Raw genomic sequence first — 17,207 nt, 5'->3', positions numbered from 1 at the left:
GGGGCGATGTCACAGGACACCGTAAAAACAAAAAAAAACAAAAAGCAAAATCAGGCTGGTGACATCCTCCGCAGGCAAGAAGTGAGGCGCCATCCTCCACGGGAAACAGGAAGTGGAGCGGCTTCCCCCACCGGAACAAATGCGGAGCGATGTCCACCGAAAAATAACAAAAAATAAAACAAAAAATAAAACAAAAGGGTTCAAAAGGGCAGAAAGAATCATCCAAAAAATAAATTGCTCCCACAATAATCCAGTGCCAGGCCAGACGCTATCCCGCTGGGTCTTAAGGTGGCGGAATTATTCTGTCAGGGAACCGGGGTTAAAACAGACCCAAATGCAGGATAGGCGATGAAAAAACAGATTTATTAAAGATAATAAAAAACAAAATTCAAAAATCACAACACAAACCACAAAGACAATACAGAGACAAAACACAAGAGCAAACGCAAAGGCAAGCAGACAGTTAGACACATAAGGGACAGGTGTGCAGAAGCGGGAAGGCATAGACAAGGGTGGGACAAACAGTGGACAACGAATGTAAACAAAAAGCACATGGAAAAAGTCCGGACTAGATCCTGACAGTACCCCCCCCTCGAGACTCGGCTCCCGACGTGCCAATCCCGTATCAGTCACAATATCCGAGGGAACCATAATCCTGTCTAGATCCAGGAGGGGGGAGCAAGGCACATGGCGAGGCAGGTGGGGGAGCGAGGCACACAGTGAGCAGAAGGGCCAAGTGAGCGACAACCCCGGCAAGCCGTGGCCAGACCCACGTCCAGAAGTCCAGAAGGGCCAAGCGACATCCACAGCCAAACAGAAGGGCAGAGCGACGTACCCAGCCGAACAGAAGGGTCGAGTGAGCGACAACCCTGAAACAGGAAGGAATAGACAAGGGCAGGGCAGACACCTAAACACCGAACGTAAACAAAAGGCACATGGAAAAAGTCCGGGCAAGATCCTGACACATGTACATTATGTTATCGTATGCTTAATGTAGTCCTCAGGCAGGTTCTATAACAGTACAATTAATGATAAAAAAGATAAGATAAAGGTAAAATAAAAAAGGTAGATAAAAAATCTGATATAGATATACGATCTGTTTGTGTTTCTGCTGCCACTTGATTGTGCCATTTAAGGACTTCAAAGTGTTTTCGGTTCCTTTTCTTTTAGACATTTCTGTGCACAACCGGAAGTGAAAAACATCTTGTACATACTTGTGTGTGTGTGTTACCGCAGGAGGAGACTGTGTGAGTCACATGCTGTAATGGACACGGTAAGTCTATTAGCACAAGATTTTGCTAAATTTGTTAGATTCTAGTTTTTGTGTACTTTCTGCATTGTTCTGCTGAATTTAGTATCGATGGCGTCAGTATTGTTTTTTCGCATGGTGTCTGCTGACAGATTTCTCATTAGATGTCTTGTTTGTGCAATCAATAGTGTTGTCAATCATCTACAAGGTGTGAACCATAGGCAGGGTTTATTAAGATACTTTAAGGGGTTATTAAGATATATTAAGGGATTATTAAGATACTTTAAGGGTTTATTAAGATACTTTAAGGGTTTATTAAGATACTCTAAGCTTTTATTAAGATATATTAACGGCTCAATATTCAGTCTGCTATTCTTGTGTACTATCTGCTTGAATATAGCATTGGTTACCTTTCCTAAATTCCACCTACTTATCATGTCCATGTCATTTTGCAGTCCACATCTCTATCCATCTCTATCCTCTATAAACTCTCTATCCTCTAACCCCAATCCAGTACACATATACATGCACATTTCGCACATTGCTCGGTCATCAAATACATGACAGGGAAAGCGGTTCCTTAAGTCACTCGAGTTGTTTTATTTATTTTTTCTCTGTGGCTCTTGTCCCTTTAAACTAGTACCCTGGCCTTCGTCACTGGTTGTCTCAATGACAAAACTCTATGTCTGTGCCAAGGAATGGAGAAATTTTGCTTTTAAATGAAAGTATAAACATTATGTTAAAATCTTTAAATTACTAGATAACTTGATGTCATGTTGTATTGGAGCTAGTGACATTACTGAATAAGGCCTAGTAAGCAAATATAATGCAAATTTGAATTTATGCAAAAGAAAGAAAGAAAGAAAGAAAGAAAGAAAGAAAGAAAGAAAGAGAAAGAAAGAAAGAAAACTCCACTTGAATATGTACAGTTGTAAGGAGATTGTTTCTTCCTCATAATGTCTTGTTCTGTTTCAGCTAGCTCTTTCTTCCTTATGTGTGGGCCACGACTTCCTGCTTTTGATTTTCACATCATCTGTATCTTCTGTAGCTCCAAACTCATCAGTACTTTGATTGTTGACTGTCTCTGTGTAATTGTCATTAACGTCAATTTTTGGATTTTCTTTTCCTGTCTCCATCTGATCTACTCCTTGGAAGTGATTTGACCTTCTGTGTTTCTTTTTTGCTGTTTTATTTCTTCCTGACTTTTTGTCTGTATGCTGCCCTCTTCATTGTCTTGTTTGTCTTTTTCTTTATTTCTTTTCTTTTACCATGTCTATCTCCTGATTACCTTTAACCTCTTTCTTGGGACAATTCCTGATTAAATGTCCCTCCTGACCACAACCAAAACACTTCAAAACTCCAGAAGTTACAAAAATGACAAATTCTTCTCTATTTACATTATTTTAAACGTCTTCATCCCTACTGTTTAAAATCATGTACACATGAAGTCATGCCTAATGGTTAGAGAGTGTGACTCCTAACCCTAAGGTTGTGGGTTCGAGTCTCGGGCCGGCAATACCACGACTGAGGTGCCCTTGAGCAAGGCACCGACCCCCCCAACTGCTCCCTGGGCGCCGCAGCATAAATGGCTGCCCACTGCTCCGGGTGTGTGTTCATGGTGTGTGTGTTCACTGCTGTGTGTGTGCACTTTGGATGGGTTAAATGCAGAGAACGAATTCTGAGTATGGGTCACCGTACTTAGCTGTATGTCACGTCACTTTTATAGGACACAATGTGCCTCAGTTCGGGGTCTTTACAACCTGCTGGAATCATTTTTATTTGTGACACTAGTTTTCCGAATCTAGACAGTTGTTTACTCAGTATATCATTATCTATGTAAGGGGAGACATTAGACAGGGTAACTCTTTTTGCAGGGATACTGAGGGGGAAAACTTTGACCAGAGTCTTTAATTACTTTAATTTAATTGTTCTATTTAATTGTCAACAACAAACACAACTTGGTGAAGCTGATCCACAAACATAACCACAGCCTTGTTCATGAGGGCAGCAGAAACAATGTTCTTCCTGCCGATTAACCTAGCAACTGCAGAAGCACACTCCTCTAAAGAAACTTTTTCAAAAGAAAATAAGGCACTGCGAGCGAGCGAGCGAGAGAGAGAGAGAGAGAGAGAGAGAGAGAGAGAGAGAGAGAGAGAGAGAGAGAGATTTTCCCACTAATTGATGAGCATAAAATTAATTGGTGGATGAACTGAACTGGGGAAAAAAATGTTTATACCTGATGCCCACAATGGTGTGTGTGTGTTTCAGGTCAGAGTAGACATGGTGTCTCTGTGGTGTGTGTTGTCTCTGCTCACCTTTCTCTCTCTGGAGGCTTCAGGAACAAATCCTGGAGCTAAAGTAAGAGTCACACAAAAGGGGCTTGATTATGGTGAGTATTGCATGCCACAATCATCTAAACATTTTATTTTCTATTCTTTCCATCAAGTTTATATTTATTTTTGTTTCAACTGCAGAACTTCAGATTAGCATCAAACCCCTACAGGAGAAGATCAAAACCATCCAAATCCCAAACATGAGCGGCAAAACAGAGGTTTTATTTATGGACGTCTCATACAGAGTGAGCAGGTGAAGCAGCAAATCAGCATCTTTTTCTTGTATATACCACTGGATTGTTAAGTCTCTGATATCATATAATATCCACCTGTACTGTTATTTTCTTTAGGGGAAAATTTTAGGGGTCTCATTTTGACCCCTACATTCTGAGGAAAATACTACACAGTGCATTCTGTCACACTCACGTATCTGTGTTTAAATCTATTTGATTTAAAAAAAAATGTCTATACAACAAGGGGGCACGGTGGCTTAGTGGTTAGCACGTTCGCCTCACACCTCCAGGGTTGGGGGTTCGATTCCCACCTCCACCTTGTGTGTGTGGAGTTTGCATGTTCTCCCCGTGCCTCGGGGGTTTCCTCCGGGTACTCCGGTTTCCTCCCCCGGTCCAAAGACATGCATGGTAGGTTGATTGGTATCTCTGGAAAATTGTCTGTAGTGTGTGATTGCGTGAGTGAATGAGAGTGTGTGTGTGTGTGTGTGCCCTGTGATGGGTTGGCACTCCGTCCAGGGTGTATCCTGCCTTGATGCCCGATGACACCTGAGATCAGGCTCCCCGTGACCCGAGGTAGTTCGGATAAGCGGTAGAAACAGTTCTGAATGGTTACTGTTAGCAAATACAAGACATAGTATAATATTAGAATGAACCCAGAGTTCAAGACTCAATTTTTAAAAATCTATTTATGTGTATATTCGAGACAGTACAGTAATGACACCATGGGCTCTTTGTTGATCATTTATATTTTTGATTTTTTTTTTGGTTTACTGAGGAATCTCCCTCCATAGAATGTCTTGGAAATGGACTCCAAATTTTAAAGGCTACATAAGTTATGGTGAATATTTGGGTAGGAGGGGAATGAGGAGAGAAAAAGAAATGGCTTATCCTCCTCTCTTTTATCTCTTTTTTGATGTTAATAATCCAAAAAGATTTTCTTCTTACTGCTGTTATAGAAATCTAATCAACTTCTGAGCAGTCAGATTTAAGGAGATATGATATGATATGAAATGCTATCGGCTTGTAGACTGATTAGATTCCAACATTTTTGTTCCTGACAGCATGCGGATCGAAGAAGTTTTAATGTATTCTACGGCTGTGGGGTTGGTACCTGGTACTGGGGTGAGTCTGTCTATCGGCAAGGCCTACATTGGCCTGAAAGGCAACTGGGAAGTCGAATATCTTTTCATGTAAGCAAAAGCTGATTATTGATAACGATTATCTGTATTGTGTGCATTGGTTCGTGTTAAAAAAATTTTCTTGTGTAAATTGTCTAGAGACGATGACGGCTGGTTCACTTTGTCCATCTATGACATCAGGATCAGCACCACCATTGGTGTGAGTAACGATGGTCAAGGGCATCCAAGAGTTTACGCTGCATCCTGTTCTGCTTCTATTGGCCAAGTCGAGATCGATCTGCATGGAGGTTTGAGGTAATCCATCATTAGAAATATGAGGTCACTATTAAAGATCTATATAAATACAAATACAAACATTTTGACTCATGAATCATCTACAAATACCGATAACGCCAATACAGTCCTAATGAGCTGGGCAATAATACAAAAAGTTGATCCTTTGGTAGTGTTATGTATGTTTTATTTTCTTATTTTTAATCCGACGTGGTACACCAATAAGTCAAAATGTTTGTATCTGTATTTATATAGATCTTTAATATTATCTTAATATTATTAATATTAATCTTTTTATATGTTTAACTTTACCACTAATCCCTAGAGACATCACAGACAGACACAGATGAAAAACAGTCACTTTTATTCAGAAATTGCAATTTATAGCAATTTATAAAATGGAACTTCTGGAGCCGGGGCATGGTCACTTAGTGGTTAGCCTCACACCTCCAGGGTCGGGGTTCGATTCCTGCCTCCACCTTGTGTGTGTGGAGTTTGCATGTTCTCCCCGTGCCTCGGGGGTTTCCTCCGGGTACTCCGGTTTCCTCCCCCGGTCCAAAGACATGCATGGTAGGTTGATTGGCATCTCTGGAATATTATCCGTAGTGTGTGATTGCGTGAGTGAATGTGTGTGTGTGTGTGCCCTGTGATGGGTTGGCACTCCGTCCAGGGTGTATCCTGCCTTGATGCCCGATGACGCCTGAGATAGGCACAGGCTCCCCATGACCCGAGGTAGTTCGGATAAGCGGTAGAAGATGAATGAATGAACTTCTGGAGCCTTCTGGAAAGTTCTGTCTGCTGCACATGAATGATTTATATGGTTTCGAAGGACTGTTGTTGTTCCCACAGTAAACAACTATTTATTGTTCAGTTGACAACAATCCATGGACACAACAAAGGCTCTGTATATTTTGTTGTCACTGTCACAACACTGATATGCACAATAATATTTTATTATTATTCCTCTCCCTTGCCCATTCAGCTGGCTGTATCAATTGTTTGACAGCTACATCAATTCAGCTGTGCTTAATGCCCTACAACCACAGGTACCTACAAAACCCCAGTTAAATTAAAATGAAGAATATCAGGTGCTGTTTATTTCATTATAAATCCTTGGTGTTTCAGATCTGTACTATGGTGACCGAAGCCATAAATAGCATCAATCCGCATCTGAAAACTCTAAATGGTATGATCAATGATCAACACACACACACACACACACACACACACACACACACACACATTAATTTGCATGTTAAAATAAGTCTCTTTATCTGTTACAGAATCTGATATCCTGCTAAAGTCTGCTATTTAAATGCTTTAATACATTTTAGTTCTTGCTCAAGTTGACAAGTATGCAGAAATCGACTATTCCATGGTGGGGTCACCATTTGTTTCTTACTCTGGCATTGATCTGGGTTTAAAGGTGAGTTGAAGCTTAATTCTCCCTGGGAAAACCTGATATGTTTTATTTATGTTTTTCAAGACTCTCTCTTTTTCTCTTTCTTTCTCTGCAGGGGGAGTTCTACAACATCGGGCAACACCAGGAGCCTCCGTTCTCCCCGACACCCTTCTCTCTGCCTGCTCAGGACAGCAACATGCTGTACATCGCATTATCAGCTTTCACCCTGAACTCAGCCGGCTTCGTGTACAACAATGCCGGAGTTCTGGAACTCTACATAACAGACGACATGGTGAGTTACAACCACCGCTGTAGGTCATCGTTAACCTTAGAAATATAGGAACCCTCATTTTTGAGCTCAAGATTTTATCAACAAGGAGAACAAATTTTACAAAACAAAACATTCACAACAAAATCAGGCAGGTTCTGAAAGTTAATAATCATTAACATTCTCATTACAGATCCCTTCCAGTTGTCCTTTTCGACTTGACACGAAGACGTTTGGGATTTTCATTCCACAGGTATGAAATATACTCATTTCTTCTTCTTTTTTATATTTTAAATCTCACATAAACTTTTGTTTTTATGGGGATGTATCTGTTTAAGGATCTTAGACAAATCATTCCAAGGTCTCAATTAAAGGTGGGGTGCACGATGTTTGAAAAATGCTTCAGAAAACTGAGTCGGGCCGACAAACAAAACAAACATGTAGCTAATTAGCCGAAAGGTTTGTATCTTGTCAATATGCAGCGGAGAAAGTGCGCATGTCTGACATTAGCCTCTGCCATTATCTCTGCCTCGGGTTCTAGGTGTTGAACGTCGTCTTCCGCGTGAAACCGAGCTAAACCTTTCACGGTACAACACACAGTACTACAAATACACATTTGTATTATTACCATAGTATAACTCATTGAGTTCATTTATTGATAAAAATATCCCCTCGGCCAGCTGCCCCAGCAGGTTCCACCATAATAATTGCCTGGGTTGCGTATGTATGTGTGGGGCGGGGCTATCAAAACAGGGGTGACACCCATTTGGGTTAGGGGCGTGTTTGTTTTGGTGATTTCAAATGTCAACATTGGCTTTCAAACATCGTGCACCGCACCTTTAATCGTTAGCATGATTTACTTAAAGTAGCTATTTAATATTTGACTCCAGATTGCTAAGCAGTACCCTGGCCTGAAGATGAAGTTCCTGTTGAAGGCTGCAAAGGAGCCAAACATCTCATTTGAGCCTAACCTCATGACCCTGGAGGCAAGCAGCACAGTTTCAGCCTACGCTATTCAGCCCAACGCCACATTGTCTCCTCTCTTCATCCTCAACATGGTGAGTAATGCAGACATGAGGTGATATGATTCTGTGGGAGGAGTTAAATATTTGGTCGACTCATTAATGATGTACATGTTTTATCTGCAGAATGCCAGCGTGAGCGCTCTGATTTACGTCAGCGGTCTGAAAGTGCTTGGAAATGTGACTCTTAAAAAGTAATTCATGCAATTTTAAAAAAAAAAAAAAAAAAAAAAAAAACTATTGTTAAATGCTACTAAAAAAATAATAATAAAATAAAATAAAATAAAATTTCTATCTTTGGTAATATGCTCATAATAGATTTATTATTTTTATAGAATGAACCTGACATTAAACACAAGCAACGTGGGACCAATTCAGGTATGAGGACAAACAGACCAGTTTGATATGTCTGCTAAGGAAAATAAACACAAATCTAAATAATTCTTCTGCTGTCCAACAGGTGAAATTGTTAGACAATGTTGCATGGACCATCTTGAATGATGCTGTGATACCCAGAGTTAATGGTGAATATATGATCTGATCGACTGTGTTTTATTGTAGATTTTTATTTCAAAAACTTTTTTTTTTAATCTATAAAATGCTCTTGGCAGATCTCCTAAAGAACGGTTATCCTCTACCTGCCATCGGGGAAATGAACCTTCGCAACACCCAGCTTCAGATCCTGAAGGTATGAGAATTAAATTTGGTCAATTTTATAATGTATAGACTTTTAAATTTGATTTAATCCACGATTATTAATGTAATTTCAGGATTATGTGCTGATCGGGACGGATGTCCAGTTTGGAGGAGTGGATTTACCTGATGTCCTCTAACTGTGGATTCTTTTTTCCAAACTAATATTTTTCCTGAAATTATAAGCTCTTCTTTTATGCATACTAATCACGATCTTATCAGTTCATGATAAACTGGTGGCTTCTCTCTTTCTGTTCTCTATTTCATCCATTTTTATGAGTCTATCCCACAATCTAACAGCATAAGGCCTTCACTTATATGTAGCTTGACTGACTATGACTCTTATTTAGATCTTCCAATAGAAGTATGCAAAATCTGTTTTATTTACAGCAATATTTTTAATCATAATTTGTTTGTAATTTGTACATAATTTGTAATAAACGTGGATCAATAATATTAACATTAACATACAGTGTCCTGTTCGTCATGATGCTGCTCATAAGTTCAGGGAGGTGTGGCTGAGGGCGTGGCCTCGCAGACTCTGGGAGTTTGCTGAAGTAATCTATAAAAGGAAAACAACATACATTAATTTACACAGCAATGAAGTTTCACCAGTGCTAATAAACATCATATTCATTACTGATATGGACAGAAAAATGCAAAAGTACACATAAGACCCAAAGGTTAAAACTCACCTTCACCAGTACATAGTCTCCAGCTTTAACAGGGGCAGTATTAATGCCTGTGGGGACAGAGGGCAAATCCTTTCCAGGAAAATTCACTTTTACGTTGCCATCATTCCGACCACAGAGATCCTCAGGGGATCGTTTACTCTCCTACACATAAAAAGACAATCAGACTAAAAAAATTCAAAATACAGCAAAAGACTATGTCGTCCATTGATTTTACTACGTTAGCTGGCTAGTTTTTTTGCCAGTTCAGGAGCTTTGGGTTCTCTGACAGAGCTAACATTCTTGGAGAAGCATCTATTCGCTGCAGTACTTACTCCCTCCACTAGAACCAGTTGTGTGCTCCCGATGAGAGCTGTGTTCAATTTAAAGGCTTCCTCTCTGAACACGGATATGAGCTCCTCCAGACGCCTCTTCTTCACCTCCACAGGGACGTTATCGTGTAGGCGGTGGTATGAGTGTGTTTTCTGTAGGGAATCGAAGAGATCTGGTTTCACCACTGGCTACAAATAACCCTCAGTTGTGTTCAGTGATGATTCTGCTTACCTTCCTCATGCTGTATGCGAACAGAAAGCCTACATTGTAGCCCACCTCCCGGAGCAGAGACAGCGTCTGCTGGTGGTCCTCCTCTGTCTCACCGCAGAAACCGGCGATGAAGTCGCTGCTCAGACTGACCTCTGGTATAATCTTTCGAATGTTTTCCACCAACTCAAGGTACGCCTCCCTGGTGTAGCTGTTAAAAACAGAGTGAGGTGGTTAATTTAAGGCTCAAGGAACCCAAGACAACTCTTACGGTTCTGTGAATTATAAATGTTTGTGTTACCCGCGTCTCATAGACTGTAAAACTCGACTGCTGCCACTCTGAGCTGGGAGGTGGATCTGCTTACAGATGTTATTCCTCTCCTGGATCAAATGTAATACCTACATAAAACATATATTTTAAAGAAAATAGTTCATTTTTTTAACCAAACAGCATGCATTATTTCATATTAATAAAATAGTAAAAAAAAAATCAGAGAACAAATAGTGTCAGTAATTTAGATTTCCTCATCTGGAAAGTCTTTGGGATGTGGAGAGGTGAAGCGTATCCTCATGTCGGGATCAACCATGGAGACTCGATCCAGAAGATCAGCGAAATGTAGGCCTCCCTGCTTCTTACGGTACACCGTGCTGAAACCCCGACTGAGACCGGAGGTGCTGATCTGCGTCTCAGACGTGTCCCTGTAGCTGTTAACGTTCTGCCCCAACAGAGTCACCTCCTTCACCCCCTACAGCCACCACAATAATACAAACAAATATGTAGTGCAGGTTCTATAAAATAAGTGATTTATAAGGTAACTTCAATTCAATGAAAAAAGCCACCTGGTCTGAGAGGCTGCGCACTTCTTCCAGTATTGAGGACACGGGTCTGCTCCTCTCTCTTCCACGGGTGAAGGGTACGATACAGTAGCTGCACATGTTGTCACAGCCACGCATAATGGACCTGAGGGACAAAACAGTGGAGGAGACATTATGATTTCTGCAGGGGGGAAAAATTACAGGAAATGAACAGCTGGTGCTTTCAATAAAGCGTTTGTAATGTCAACTTGTAAAACCAAGAAAGTTGAAAATCACAGGTCTGGAATTCAATGGATTCTCCATTGATAAATTGATGAGTGGTGCAATTTTTTATGTGTCTTGTGAGGTCTGAACATGGAGAGTGAATTAAGGTTAATGTTCCTGATCATTCTCTAGTGAAACCCAAAAAAGGGCATTTTCTCCAAAGCCATCTGTAAATGTTTCTATTCCAGTGACTCGTACTGTGAAATTCAGGTTTAACAAAACTAAAGCATGGGAATGTGCTCCGCTCACACAAAAGCGCTATGTCCTGCATGATGGACTGGCATGACATCAGCGTAGGTCTCCTCCAGGGAAAGCAGGACGTTGCTGGCTCTCTGTCCTCCATGGGCAAGAGACAGGAGCCGTGGCAGGTCTCTGTAGGCGTCAGGTCCTGCTATGACGTCCACCACCTTCTCTCGTTCTAACAGCTCGGTCTTCAGTCGCTCTGCCATGCAGCCTGAAAGAGTGGAATGAGCACACAAACACACAAAGATACACACAGACACGCACACACAGACACACACACACAAAGATACACACAGACACACGCACACAGAGACACAAATGCAGACACACACACAGACACACAAAGTTACACACAGACACGCACACAGAGACACAAATGCACACACAGACACGCAACACACAGATACACAAAGTTACACACAGACACACACACAAACACACACAGAGACACACACCCAGACACACAAAGTTACACACAGACACGCACACAGAGACACAAATGCACACACAGACACGCAACACACAGATACACAAAGTTACACACAGACACACACACAAACACACACACAAAGATACACACAGACACACACACACAGACACACAAAGTTACACACAGACACACGCACACAGACACAAATGCAGACACACACATAGACACACAAAGTTACACACAGACACGCACACAGAGACACAAATGCACACACAGACACGCAACACACAGATACACAATGTTACACACAGACACACACACACAAACACACACAGAGACACACACCCAGACACACAAAGTTACACACAGACACGCACACAGAGACACAAATGCACACACAGACACGCAACACACAGATACACAAAGTTACACACAGACACACACAAAGTTACACACAGACACACACACACAAAGTTACACACAGACACAGACACACACACAAAGTTACACACAGACACACACAGACACACAGACACGCAACACACAGATACACAAAGTTACACACAGACACACACAAAGTTACACACAGACACAGACACACACACAAAGTTACACACAGACACACACAGACACACACACACAAACACACACACACAGACACACACAGACACACACACAAAGTTACACACAGACACACACACAAAGTTACACAGACACACAGACACACACACACACAAACACACACACAAAGACACAAATGCCCACACAGACACACATCAGTAAGAAAATACCAAACGCATCTTCCACAAACGCCCAATAAAATACTAATAAATACTAACCCAATACTCCTATTTTCAACGGGACATCAGTCTTAGGCCGTTTCTTTTTCAGGGCTCCAAGCTGTTTGAGTCTGTTCCAGATGGTCTGCTCTGCTTTCTCTCTGCGCCAAACAGGAAACAGGACTAAATCCAAAGCCATTACACATCCATGACAACAATGTAACTGGTAAACAATGACAAAAAAAAATAAAAAATACATGACACTTTAGCAATTAAAAATATCTTGGGTGGAGCCAAATATGTCTATTTCTCCCATTACTAGACAATTTCCTATTACAGTACACAAAATATAATTGTACTCATTTCATAGACTGTCTAATAATCAAAATCATCTCATAATAAAATTTTCTATTAGGTTTATAGTAATCTCTTAATAGGTGATACTAGATTCTTTGACTACATTCGTTTTAAGTTGCAAACAGATGTCAATTTTTTGCAGTTTGGTGGTGATTTAAAATGTATTTCTAAGCAAGAAATGCAAAAAAAACATGTATGAACAATAACATATCGTCGCTGTCAGGCGGAATCCTCGTATCTCCAAAACCGTTATTTTTCAGGAAATGAAAAAAACGCCGTACCTTATCTGCAGTGCACAGGGTTTAGTCCGCGTTGCAGTGTATTGTCTTGTGCTAAATTCCTGTCCTCAGACGAGCACCAGAACTAGCCGGGGTCAAGATTTTTTTTCTTTGAGCCCAGTGTTTTGAAGACATTTACCTCAGAAGACGTGTTGATTCGTTGCGACTCTTCTTGAGGAGAAATATGCCGCGAAGCTCTCCCGCGGAGTGAGGAAGAGGTGGACAGTTGAAGTGTCCAATGGAGTTATGAGATTTGTGCTCAAGCTATTTTCAAGACTTTAGATTGGTTAATAACTTAAAAATAACAGACCCACGTGGGGACTGACCAATAGCATCGATATGTGAAAAAATATGAAATTGACCAAATTTGGACAAACGAGGTTTCCACCCGACAGCGACGATATGTGGTATTTAAATAAAAATGAAAATTGTAAAAGGAAGAAAAATTTTAAAGGATTTAAATTTTTCAAATGTTAAGATTAATATAATAATAAAAAAAAAAATCATCAATTTCCATTAGGTTTTTTAAATAAAAGAATAAAATAAATAAATAAATAAATAAACATCACAAGAGAATTTAACAGAAATATTTAAAGAATGTCAGAATAGATAGATCTCAGTTTTTAGAATATTGTACATTTTAGAGTATTTTAGAGATTTTGGGAGATATCAGTCTTTTTTTCCTTCCCCTAGTTCAGAATGAATACAACTAAAAAACACTACATACAAAAATACACATTTCATGTTAGTGATTTTTATCACAGCAGAATTCCCACCTTACGGAGCAGGTGACGAGCAGCACCACATCCGCCTATCAGAGAATTAAAATAGATATAAGAATTAAACCAAAACATACATTTGTGTAAATAGGGAACTATATAAAAGGGCTTGGCTTACGTCTAAAAGCTCAGCTGTCCTTTGGTAGCCTCCTTTCTGAAGAATGGACCACGCGATTTCTGTGTCATTCACGTTCATTTGGCAGCCGTATGTTTCAAAATACACTACGAGAAAATAGACAAAGAAATAAAATGTTTACACTCACTTTTGAAATTTAAATTTACATTTAAAGCTGCAGTATGTAACTTTTCAATATGTGGGGATTAAGAGACCCCTCTGGTAGGAATATGCTACTGATTAGATTAGATTAGATTAGATTAGATTAGATTAGATTAGATTAGATTAGATTAAACTTTATTGTCATTACACATGTACAAGTTCAAGGCAACGAAATGCATTTTGGGATCTAACCAGAAGTGCAATAAGCAGCAAGTGCAAGATGTACAGTACAGTATATACAATAGGATTACAGTATTTTACAGTATGAACAGGATAATATACAGATGAATATGCTATGGATATACAGTTATGGATATACAAGGTATACAAGGTTGGGTGATATAGACATGAAATATATACAGTGTTATATATTATATGGACAAATATACAGGTGCTATTGATATAATATACGGGGTGGGTGATCATCAGGAGTTTGGTAAGGTGGAAAAAAGCTGTACAGGGAAGATAAAAGAGTTATGAACCATTGAAAGCACCAGCTGTTCATTTCCTGTTCAAATCCCTCTAGGGAAAAAGCTGTTCCTCAGTCTAATGGTTTTTGTCCAGAGGTTCCTGAAGCACCTACTGGTGGAAAGGGGGACAAAAAAAAAAATCTATGTGCACGGTGAGAGGTGTCTTTATGACGCAGACAGCGTTTTCTTTGGATGCAGTCAGTGTTTCCTTTGGAAGCCAATTGCAAGAAATAATTAATTAAATAGGGTTGTAAGAGGAAAATCAACACATCTGTAAACTAACTATAACCCGACCCACATCAAAGTCAAAAAGTAGAAACGAAATCTCTCAACTGAAGAAATCAACGTCACTTTTTTACCACATGAGCTGTATATAGTAAATAGTATTAGTATATATAAATTGAGATAACATTTTTACAATTTGATTTGACGTTAATTGTAGTTGAAAACAGGTTAACACAAAAAGTAACAAACCGCACCTTTAAATGCGCTTTGAGGCAGTTGCAGGGTCACGTACGGCAAAATACTACAAAATCCAAGTAGGCAGAAAGAAATTGACGAATCTATTCAAGATTCGAGATTCTTTTATTGTCACTATACAAAGTACGGCAAAATTAAAGCATTCCTTAAAGTGCAAATCTCTTATAATTTGGTGCAAGCTACAATTTCAACAATTGATATTAAAAAATATAAATATAAAATTAAATAAAAAATAAAAATACATAAATAAAAAACAACAATTGCAGCCAAGGTGATGTGATATATATATATATATATATATATTTGCTACTGTAAATGATGTATAGGTACAAATAAGTAAGTAAATGTTTATATATAGAAATATAAAGTTATTGCACAATAGTCAAACGTAGGGATTTTAATATAATGAGACGGTATTAAAGTGTAACGAAATTTGTTGTAGACAGTAGTGTTAATTTAAAACAGATCGGAAATAATATGTCAAACGTGTACACAAAAGTTACATACAGCAGCTTTAATTGTGACAAACGGTTGCGTCCTATTCCGCTGTGACTACTAGTAGTGCGGATTAGGACACGTCCCGTGTTAGTTAGCGAACATGTCGTTAAAGTCTGTTCTCTCACCTTTGCGTAGATTTACTTCAGTGGGGTTTTCTGGAAGATACGACGCTTCGTATTCATAAACCTGAGGAAGTTTGTTCTTGTTTGACGAAGAATGTTTAATAAAGTCGGTTAAACTCGGACCGGACGACGGTTTGGTTTTAAATCCCCTCAGTTTGGTCTCCTCGGTAACGGTAACTGTAGGAGTCGCACGCGCGGAGCAATAACGTCTTTGGTAGCCTCGCGCGCGTCGAGATAAACTTTTATAAACGCTAAAAATAAAGAGTCTTAAACTTCCTGCAGCTTCCATTTCTGATTGAAATATTTTAATCTATTTTTTCTTTTATTTATTTTTTAATACAAGAAGTTAGGTGACTGGTTAAGGCTAAACGCTTAGCAAAGATGCTAACAAGATTCTGTAGTATTTCTGAGGTAATTTTTTTCAGCGTTTTGAAACGGCTGTTAGATTATTTGACAGATTAAAAAACTCATTTTCAGATGTATATTAAGTAACGTATGGAAAATATATGTATACATAAAAAAATCACATGTAACCTTCCTATTTGAGCTTCACGAGCATGTCTAAGGAGGTCTGATTTTCAAAATAAAAGTCAACAATATGACTCATGGACTGAAACTCCAAAAAAAGAAAATATATTTTTATTTACTTTTATAACTTTGGCCAAATTAACTACACTCCATTCTTTTAGAAAAAAAAGTCTATTAGTTTTTAAATATATTCTTTACTAATTTGATTGACGTTTTTAACAAAAAGCATCAGGAAACTTTATTTTGTAAGCAGGAACAGCTGAGAAGCTGCTTGTGAAGGACAAATGCAGAATGACTTAAAGTGCACTGCCTAGGGTGGATAATGTACCCAGGCTAGATACAGATTTAGTGCACTTCTAGGTAGGATGTTAGCCATTTTGGAGTGAGCCACACTCTGGGTTGCTCTTACGATAGACAGACAGACAGAAAGAAAGAAAGAAAGAACTTTATTGTAATTGCATAGTACAGGTACACAGCAACAAAATGCAATTTGGCATCTACCAGAGGAGCAATATACAAGTGCACAAAATATATAGCACATGTACATCATGTAATAGATATAGATAGATATGTAAATATGTACAGCATGTAATATATATATATATATATATATATATATATATATATATATATATATATATATATAGTTATATATGTAAACATATGAACAACATGTTATATATATATATATATATATATATATATATATATATATATATATATATATATATATATATATATATATATAGTTATATATGTAAACATATGTACAACATGTAATATATATAGTTATATATGTAAACATATGTACAACATGTAATATATATATATAGTTATATATGTAAACATATGTACAACATGTAATATATATAGTTATATATGTAAACATATGTACAGCATGTAATATATATAGTTATATATGTAAACATATGTACAACATGTTATATATATAGTTATATATGTAAACATATGTACAACATGTTATATATATAGTTATATATGTAAACATATGTACAACATGTTATATATATAGTTATATATGTAAACATATGTACAGCATGTT

At 38.6% G+C, this 17,207-nt stretch overlaps 2 protein-coding genes across 2 annotated transcripts; one reads left to right on the top strand and one right to left on the bottom strand.

The window, feature by feature from the left end:
- Positions 1-1,193: 1,193 nt before the first annotated feature.
- On the top strand, positions 1,194-9,078 carry LOC132837965 (bactericidal permeability-increasing protein-like). Its single transcript, XM_060858019.1, has 16 exons — positions 1,194-1,273; positions 3,518-3,638; positions 3,724-3,835; positions 4,877-5,005; positions 5,093-5,248; positions 6,210-6,273; positions 6,353-6,413; positions 6,562-6,653; positions 6,745-6,921; positions 7,091-7,150; positions 7,788-7,955; positions 8,046-8,113; positions 8,255-8,297; positions 8,380-8,443; positions 8,531-8,607; positions 8,690-9,078. Exons 1-16 carry the CDS (start codon positions 1,265-1,267, stop codon positions 8,750-8,752), a joined length of 1,464 nt encoding a protein of 487 aa, XP_060714002.1. The 5' UTR covers positions 1,194-1,264; the 3' UTR covers positions 8,753-9,078.
- Positions 8,991-16,194, bottom strand: cdk5rap1 (CDK5 regulatory subunit associated protein 1). Its single transcript, XM_060858018.1, has 12 exons — positions 15,620-16,194; positions 13,888-13,991; positions 13,767-13,801; positions 12,416-12,516; positions 11,153-11,357; positions 10,664-10,784; positions 10,350-10,569; positions 10,125-10,224; positions 9,848-10,034; positions 9,619-9,768; positions 9,308-9,448; positions 8,991-9,174 (listed from the first exon to the last, which is right to left on the bottom strand). The coding sequence occupies exons 1-12, from the start codon at positions 15,903-15,905 to the stop codon at positions 9,109-9,111; spliced, it is 1,716 nt and encodes a 571-aa protein (XP_060714001.1). The 5' UTR covers positions 15,906-16,194; the 3' UTR covers positions 8,991-9,108.
- Positions 16,195-17,207: the final 1,013 nt, after the last annotated feature.

Source organism: Tachysurus vachellii, chromosome 22 (genome assembly GCF_030014155.1).
Source record: "Tachysurus vachellii isolate PV-2020 chromosome 22, HZAU_Pvac_v1, whole genome shotgun sequence".
In the NCBI taxonomy this organism is placed as follows: domain Eukaryota; kingdom Metazoa; phylum Chordata; class Actinopteri; order Siluriformes; family Bagridae; genus Tachysurus; species Tachysurus vachellii.
This window is presented reverse-complemented; position numbering and strand designations above follow the sequence as displayed.